The sequence below is a fragment of the Mycetomoellerius zeteki genome, unplaced genomic scaffold (genome assembly GCF_001594055.1).
Source record: "Mycetomoellerius zeteki isolate Tzet28-1 unplaced genomic scaffold, Tzet1.0 scaffold46, whole genome shotgun sequence".
In the NCBI taxonomy this organism is placed as follows: domain Eukaryota; kingdom Metazoa; phylum Arthropoda; class Insecta; order Hymenoptera; family Formicidae; genus Mycetomoellerius; species Mycetomoellerius zeteki.
The window spans coordinates 135,952-145,765 of record NW_017257457.1 but is presented as its reverse complement, the minus strand read 5'-3'; the positions used below and the strand labels follow the sequence as shown (position 1 = coordinate 145,765).

Genomic DNA, 9,814 nt, shown 5'->3' with positions numbered 1-9,814 from the left:
GAGCATATGTCTATAGGACTTTTTTTCTTAGTTTTTTACTCCTCTACACGCTCCCGAAGTTTTGCCATTTAATTTGGAAACACCCTGTATAATAATAAAGATTGATTGTTATTAATTGATTGAGATTATAAGTTGCCTTCTTGAAAGGTGCATCTTTATTACCTATTAAAATAGCAACAAGACCCCATGGTGGTATTCCTGTTTCTTCTATGAAACTATTCTTCAATTTCAGAATTTCGTTTTCGACAGTCTTCTCTGTGCTTTTGCTTATAATCTCTTCCGTTGCTAGAAACAACAAGCTTAAATTAATATTGGCAAAAACAATCGTTATTAAAGATTACATGTATCTGCATTCAAAATCTAGTACCAATAATACGTGCTAACAATTAAAGTTTAATTTTGCGATATGAAAAAAGTTTAAGCTAAAATTTATTGATTTTATTCTTGAAAAAAAAAACGGAGTAAAAGATCACAATAATACTTACTGCCACTCTTTTCGTAACTATCTGTTCCAAAGAAAGATACCTCCGCGTCGGTTGCGACAATGCTGGATTGCGTTTCTTCGTTACGCGATTTAGAGGCATTTGCTTCTTTTGTGAACGGTGGCATTTTCTGCATCAAAAAAGTATTATTATCATAAACGCACCATACTCGGCAAGATAGTTGAATTCTATTACGATGTTTTACACGATAAACATAGTAATTCTTTCTACAACAGTTCTACCTTTCGATTATAGTTTAATAATATTGCAATCGTGACAATTTAATCTTATTTTCCCGTGACGGATTAAATTAGTTTGATTAATCAACAATATGAAGATTTAACGTAGCAACGATACATGACGCGCACAACGGACGCCAACGGACGCTGCTCGAGATTTCGTAATCTATATAAGAGCGTTTCCGCGCACAGCAGTTCAAGCCGCATGCGTATCTAAAAAAAGTCTTAGTTAAGCACGATGAACATACGTTCTTAATAATACGTATTATCAAGGAGAATATATAATAGTAATATAATATTTGTGCGCAATACGCGTCACGGACGTACACCATTTATCGTGTGCAAAGTAAAAAATAGCATTGCGATGTAAACAGTAGCCATTCATAAAGGGTAATCGTAGCCCTTTATAATTACATCTTGACGCGACGCGACTTTTTCAAAGAGAAACTTATTTCAAGAAATATTTTCCTCGGGAATCTTTTTTTATCGAATCGAAAGAATCTTTGAATCGATTTTCATTCAGACAGATCTGTTGCTCAAGCATTTCGACTCTCATCGACGTTGTATATCGACAGAAAACAGTGTCTTTGCGAAAAACGTTGTCCAGAGTGAGCTGAAAGGGAACAAATGTGCAAGTATAAAAGCGATGCATTACCGCGCGCATGGCGATGTATTATCGAGCATCGCGTGGGAGTTCGTCCGCGCCAATCCATAACTGAACGACGGGCGAAAGAAATAAAGGGAGATGAGATGGGAAGTTATGAGAGATAGAAAAAATTGTGAGATTTTGTATAAGTCAAAAAGTAAAGGAAACGAGACTGAAGTGAAAAACTCAAATTATATAGGTATCTAAGGAATAAAGTATGAAATGTCTAAAACATTTACTTTTCAATTATTCTATTTTTCACACACAAAATCACGAGACAAATTAATTTATACAAAAAGAAACATACAATTATATAAAACCAAATGCATAAATGTATATTGCAAATGTATTGCTGCATTTATTAAATATTATTAAGCCATTTAACTTTTTTCCGTATCATCTCTTAATAGCACATATAAAACAAAATTCTTTTTCTTACAAGATTTCTTTTTTTTCTTTTTAAGATTAAAATGTCCTGAGACAGATTATTTGTCTATTTACTTATTGATTTTTCTTTACTTAAAAAATTAATTAAAGAAGATATGGTTAAAGTATAATTATTTTAAAGAATATTAAAATTTTTGTTACATGATTAAAGAGCATTGATAATTCAGCGTAATAAATTTACGTTAAATTATCAATGTTCTTTAATCGTTCCTTTATTTTTATTATCTCGAAAAGTTTACATTTTTTATAAATTATTATATAAAATTTAAATTAACGTAGAAAAATTTACAATATTGTTTTTACTAGACGAAAAAATGTCTCATAATGGTATTAAAAGTTATTTCAAGCGTGAAAGATTCATTTATCGCGTGCTGCGCTTAAAAAACCTAAGCTGTGAGAGAGAGAAAAGTTTAAAATACTTCCATTACTTATTTCATAAAGTTAAAATCTATTCAAGCAAATATCAAATTCACTATTCTCAGGAAATTTATCGTTATCAATAAAGTATCCTTTGCTTTGCATCTGGAAAATATTTCTTTCTGTCTCTTTTTTTTTAGCACAAAGGAGTTCTTCGCAAAAGTGAACTTTCTTCACCCGCTCTTTGATTAAAAAAGTGAAAAAAATAATTATCCAAAATTCTGTCGCATCCGGTTTATACATTCAAATCAGTTTATCAAGTATACAGTTAAAATGTCTGTTTTTTTTATGTGATTATATTATAGATTAATTGGAATATTTGAACGTATCCAAGTGACTCCATATATGAGCGTAATCAAGCACATTTAAAGAGCAAATCAATACAACTTGGTACTGATAAATAAACAGCTGGCAGAGTAGTATCGTTCGCAACCATCACTCACATTCTTAAAAAAATCATTTCCAAAGTAACGCATATCCAATATGATCATTTATTAAAATGTGTATTATATTAGTATAATATATAAAGCTATAATATATAAATATTGTTTCCTAATTATACGTAGAATAATATATTTCCGTAAAATCAACTCATAAAGGAACACGATAGTGTCGCTGCGCTTGGCTTAACGCCGAGACACTGCCGTGTCTCTTGATAACGAAACTAGAAATATCAATAATAAAAGGAAAAAGATATAAGTTTTATTTGCGTTGTGATGGGATATAGCAATCTCGCATGATGTAATAAGAGTTTGGAAAGTTTATATATATATTTATTTATATCACGCACATGTCTTCCCGAAATAACCGAGTCGATTGAGAGTAAACTCTCTTATGCGGTACACGTTCTCCTTTGGCATCTCTTTGCATGCCAACGTCAACAGCTGTTTTCCGTAAGTTATTGAAATGACACTTGTCACACTTGGCTCGACAGATGTTTAAACGTTGCGAAAAAAATGTAAATATTTATTAAAGTGTCATCTTGCAAACACTGCGAGTATGTAAGTGCAATTTACATGATGAAAATGTCAATAAATTCTAAAGTGGCATCTGAGCACTTTCGAATTATGGTAGACTTTCATTTAAAGAAATAGACAGCTTGGGTTTCTTGACTTAACCATTCATTCAGAAATATACAACTCATACCACAGTTGAAAACGTTTAGACACACTCTTCGTAATAAACTCAATACGTTATAAATTATACAAAGCGTTATAATTAAATAATAATATACTTTTTATTTTTTATAATAGAGACTCGTGCATTTTGCAATGTACTTCTATAAAATGTGTACAGTTAATTTTATAAATAATCAAGAAATAACGATAATGTGCTGCAAGTATGCTATTTCTTCTAGGTTTATAACATATTTTGTTAATGTCTAAAAAAGGTAATTATATGTCATTAATACAAATATACGAGCTACTAAAATAAAAAGTGAGTACAGTAAAAGAAAAAATTACTACAATATGAAAAAAAACAAGGCAGATATTGGCTCTATATGCTTTTTTTAAAAACAAATTAACTTAATCAAATTTTAACATTAAAACAATAAAAGAACAGGATGCGAAGAGTATCTTCTCTCTTTAAAATAATGGTCGTTCGACTATAGATCGCCTACGTTCTTCTTAAAGACAATTTACCACGATCGTTCTCGGAATATCCAACGTTCCTCTTATAAATGAACCTCATAACCACAGTAAAGTGTGAGCGTAAGTATTAAGATGTGAGAGAACGAGAAAGAAAGAATATACGTTTCTTCCTTAATATGATAAGCGTAGTACAGCACTAATATATATCCTATTTTTTTCAAATTGCGCTTATCAATCTATATAATTCCACAAATCGCTAAGTGAGTAAATCAATGTAGACCCTTTAATAAATTTTTTATTCCTTTATGTTTCTGATTTATTGGCATTTTGCATTTTTTAAAATCAGATGATTCTTGCACAAGTCTCGAGAGAACTATGATATCGAGATGTATTAATTTTTTTATATACCTATGTTTATGTCACAGTCAATGTGTTAATTTTAGTAAATGTATACATTTACTGGTCAACGTATACGTTTACGTACAGTAAATGTATACATTCATTATAACAGACTACAATAACAGTATATATTTACTGAGTTAACACTTTGACTGTGACATACATATATAAAAAACTAAAACGCGACAATTGAATCAGAGTTTCGATGACGCTCAATAATGCTTTCTGCGAACATTTTACGAAAAAAAATATTAAAGATCAGAAAATTTCATGTATTATGGGTATAAAAAATGACTTCTTTATATATTTTAAACATTCTGTACACTTTATCGTATTATCGTTACAAAAATGTCAATAATAATTAACTTAAATGAGAATTTAAATCTAAATATAAAAAATCTGGGATTTCACTATCGAAATAAAATCTCTTTCATCTTCTATTTATCACATATTTAAACCAATTTCTTTGCATATATCTTTTTCTTTTAGATTAATAGACTTCAAGAAAATTCATAATTTGCTGTAATTTATCCGAATCGTCATAATTATATTCAATTCTTCAATTGTTGCACAGGGAGGAATCGTGTATATACTGTGATTTATAGGAAAGAAACCAGAATCCGAAAGGACGAAAAGAACGATGAGAAAGAAGAAGGGAGAACTTCATTGACCAGCGAATAATACTCCTTAAAAGGGCAGAAAACGGTTATTTCACATCTCGGGAGAAAAATATTTATCCTCCCTCGGAATTTATTCCTTGAAATCTGTATTATCCTCGGCGTAGAATCTCGTCGAATGGAAAATAAGCTGTGCAGTTGTAAAATGGTAATGATTGAAGGCACGTTTCTCGAGCCGACCGGGGGTGGTTTCCGATTATATTCGCGCGAAGGGTAATCGATTTCTAATTTTACATCCGCCACGGGGGATTAATCCTGGTAAGATGGATTTTCGTTCGTCCGGAATGGTACTCACGACACGGAAGCTGTCGTCGGCTCTCTACACCCTCTCTCTCCCTTCTCTTTCACTCTCTTCTCTCTCCTCGAGCTGCTTCCTCCTCTGGGGCGTTACTCGGCGGCAGCCTCGACTCGGCCTGTAACTACTTGCGGACTCGCGCGTACCGCGTATATCGGGCAACGGATACGGATGCAATTTTGCGAGCCGGATATATCTTTCGTCCTCGTATTACAAGCGCATCGCGCTGCGTCGTCCGCGCGGCGATAGCGATAAACGACCGAAAAGGCGAAAATCCTATTCTGCCGTACACCACGACGGTCTCTCGTCGACGACGACGACGGCGACGACGACGACGATCACGACGACGACGACGACGACAGTAGGATGGAGAGCCGAGTGCGCCTGACCGGTGGTGGCGAACGCGAATATGGCCGCCGACGTAAATCGATAAAACACGTTACGTTTTCCGGCGGCGTTTCGACGCGACGCGACGCGCCGCCGCGCCGCTTGGAGCCGACGCTCTGCGTCGTACCCTCGTTACCCCTTCGCCCGTACCCCCTGAACCAGGGATTCGAAAGCCAGGTTGCCGACGACGACGACGATAACGAGGGGCGAGTACCGGAGTACCGACGACGTCATTAGTGCGCGCGGACGTGAAACTTCCTTTTTTTCCTTTTAATATTAATTACCCCCCTGTTCCAACAATGACGATGATACAATTATCGCTTGGTGACGTCAGTCTACCAATGATTTTAAACAAAGATTGGTTCATTATTATTAGTTTCTCATCGATGCGACGATGTATCGGAAAAGGGCAAAGGGCATTCAAATGTCGGAGCATACCAATACGCATCTTTCCGTTTCTTCACTTGGAACACGCGCGTTGTACGCAACGGCCCCAAAATTTCCGCGCGCGATATAGCTATTATTTTTAATTATAAGTAAGTTTAATATTGTTTCGACTCTAATTTTTAAATTGGTAATTTTAAGGTCGAAATACCGTTGACCATCCAGCTTTCAAACTGATTATGGAATTTCGGTGTAGTGTAACCACAGGATGAACACATGTTTGTTAAACTTGAATTTATATATTATTGTCGTTGAAGATTGTCGGCTAGAAGTTAGCCGAAACGTTCAATGAATAAATTAACGGATACAAATTGAAAGAAGATATTGTTACATCAATTCTTGCGCACTTATTACGCCGCCCGTTTCCTAAACGCCCTATTGTAACCTTTTAATTGTTTTTAATTATAATTTAATTTGTTATATTAATTATGATCTATTTGTAATCATGAAAAATATTTTATACGATTATTATGATATTTGTTTAAAACCTGAAAATTACTTAATGGTTCTGTCATCCCATTGAACATAGAATCAAATTGTGTATACGAAAAGTATTTTATGTGCAACAGTGCGGACTTCTTTCGTTGAAGAGAATATATCGAGTTTGTTGCCAAAACAGAAAGAAGCGTAGTCACATTCCATAAAACACGTCTTAATGGAGCGCATGCCCGAATCGATCTATCGGAACAGAAATCTTTTGGTATATTTATCGTAAATCTCTCTATAAAAATAAAATCATATTGAAACCAAGTAAACCTTCACATGTTTTCGGTGCTAAGAATAATAATGCAAAAGAAGAGAGTTTGAGAAATAATTGCGAAAGTAATGCTGAAACAGCTTGATGTAATCATTACAAACTCATTATATAGTCAATTTTACGATATTGCTACACGCTGAATCTATAAACAATCCATCTTTTGCATTTACGAAATTAATAAAATAATAAATACTTGTCGCTAAAGCAACATTAATCCTAATTTAAACTGCAGAGTATCTCATTATACAAAACACAGACAAACACAAATTTGCATTCATTATAAATATATATATGAATGTATAAAATCTTGTACTCGACTAATACGTTTGAAACTGAAGATGTATATGATAATTTCTATCGTTTATAATTAATTTTTATCCAAAAGAAAACGCCGTCTTGTCGTTAAAAATGCATCGTATATACGTATCGTATCGAATTCTCAAAATAGCAATTTTGATAACGGTGTTAAGAGATATCGACCGCAAGCAAACGCAAATATAATCTAGAACTCGCGTACGAAGAGGCAACGATTCTTTCCGAAAGATGTGTAGGGAAATCGATTTGTAACATTATTCCAGTCTCTCTCAAACACATACCATGTATGCATACACACAACTGAGTAGACAGGTGCTATATAAAGTTTCGTAATATCTATGGAATCCTTTTTGCCTGAAATAGCAACGAGTTGAAGAGTATAGTGTGCTATACGTATATTGTCTATAGATAGATCAAAAATTTGCACATGTAGCTCATGTAAAGTCAATGATACGTTACAATTCTACGATCTTATACTAAAAGTTTCATTGATACAATAAATATAGAGTATTATAATGCTCTATATTTAATTCGATCACAATAAAAATAATTATATAGAGCTGATTGATGTAACTTTTCAAATGTATAAATTTATTGATATTTTAATGTAGATTGACATTACAATAATTATTACAATAACTAAAGTAGAAACAATTAATATTATTGCCATTTTTATATGTTAAATAATTTTTCCGACTCTCACTAATCAATATTAATCAAATATCCCTATTTTATATAGAGGCCACCATTTTGAAATGTTAAGTATAATATAATCCAGGAGACATTAATTATTTAGTCTTCATTTGTTACCGCTTGAAACCATCATTAATTCGTTATTTATTTGATAAACACGATCAAGGAAACACAAATATGGCAGATCTCCCGCGGTTTTAAAATTGATGACGTATGATTAAAGTTGTAAAAAAATTTTTTTAATATGTTACCTCCTGACGTTTGTTTCCAGTGATCTAGATAAAAGTTTACGTCAAAAAAACCGGATGATAGGTGTCATACCGTTTCTGTGAGCCGAAGGGGTCGCCAAACTAAACTAAATATAAAGTGGTAAATTTTTTATTAGAAAAAAAATTATTTGTTACCGGATGATTTTTTTCGTACACAATACTTATTTTCATTACGAAATATGCAAAAATCCACATGCCGTACCGTTTGAGTGGACCTAAGGCGTCATTATGCTTCTCTATCGAATTTTAAACTAATATTGATCATAATTTATTCATTCATTTCAAAATTCGACACATTAGGATGAGCATAACGACCCTTTAGGTAGGTCCATTTAAACGACATGGCATGTAGATTTTTGCATGTCTCATAATGAAAACAATTAAGTAGTGTACAAAAAAACAGCCGGTAACAAAATCATTTCTTTTTCATTAAAATATATTTACTACTTTAGCTTATAGCGTTTTTCACTGGTAGAACTGGTGCACTCAGTGCACATTAAAGCTGTTGTATGTAATAACAACTTAATCTGAATGTAAAAGTAAGATATCTCAATCAATAAAATACCTAATGTATATATTTTATCGAAGCCACAATAAAATGTATTGAGGATTTTGCGGTTTAATTCGTTTCTATATTTTTATTAAACGTACATCTTTACGTCGATTTGTGTATAACAGTTTTAAAGTGTGCACTAAGTGCGCACAACTCTGCCAGTGAAAAACACTGTTAATTTGGCAGCCCCTTCGGCCCATAGAAATGATATGGCACCTATCTTCCGATTAATTCTTTTGACGTAAACTATTACTAGAAACAAATGCTAAGAGATAACATATTAGAAAAAAGCAAATAATTTTTTACAACTTTAAAACCGCGGGAGATTTGCCATACTTGCGTTTCCTTCATGTTTATCAAATAAATGACGAATTAATGACGGTTTCAAGCGGTATGTAACAAATGTAGATCAAATTAGTGCCATCATCTCCCGGACTAATATACCTTCTGATTTAAGGTGCGTTCAGGGAGACGCTATTAGCGCTATATGTCATTCTAGCCTTGTTTTACGTCTAATAAACAACGAAGATAGAATGACAGAGTAGCGCTATTAGCGTATCCCCGAACGCACCATTAATATAGATTTCGCAATAATAATATTTACTATCGATAATACAGAGGCACTGTATTATCGATAGTCGGTAAATAAGAGTATATGCTATTACCACGTTTTTGTGGTTCTTTTCCATACTATTATGTGAGTTAGAAAAGGACAAACGATCAACTTTGATTATTCGTCATTGTCTAACCCACGTAATAACATAGAAGAGAACCATAAAAACGTGGACGTTACTCTACGAGATTTGGTACACAAAAAAGACCGAGATGTCTTACTCTCAGATTTCTCTCTGCTATTACCTTAGCAACAGTATCAACTGTCAACGAGTTATCATAAGAACTTTCACGGAGTGTTTCGGTAAACTTTCGTAGAATTTAATCTGAGGGCATATTAAAATCATTCCCGTATCTCGCCCTGACAATCTCCCCCTTTGAAAGTTCTCTTCCTCCTCCCCACTACTCCATGAAACTTATCAAATATTTGTAATTTGTAATTGAAACGTGCCTATACGTTTGGTTTGTCGCGTCGATGATGAATTTGGCGCGATCCTTGTCAGTCCTGTCGTACATCTTGTACAATCTCACTTGAGTCGCGCATATTATGCTGAAGTGGCCAGAAGTGGTATAGCCGCGCTGCGCCAATG

At 33.6% G+C, this 9,814-nt stretch overlaps 1 protein-coding gene across 3 annotated transcripts in view; it reads right to left on the bottom strand.

The window, feature by feature from the left end:
- Syt1 (synaptotagmin 1) overlaps positions 1–5,597 on the bottom strand; it is a 9,408-nt gene extending 3,811 nt beyond the window's left edge. For all 3 annotated transcript variants that reach the window (XM_018454833.1, XM_018454835.1, XM_018454834.1), the window contains exons 1-3: positions 5,195–5,597; positions 486–612; positions 163–285 (exon numbers count right to left, since the gene is read on the bottom strand). In XM_018454833.1, the coding sequence (XP_018310335.1) occupies positions 163–285; positions 486–609 (247 nt within the window). In that variant the 5' untranslated portion in view covers positions 610–612; positions 5,195–5,597. The remainder of the gene's footprint in view (positions 1–162; positions 286–485; positions 613–5,194) is intronic.
- Between the last annotated feature and the right edge of the window lie 4,217 nt (positions 5,598–9,814).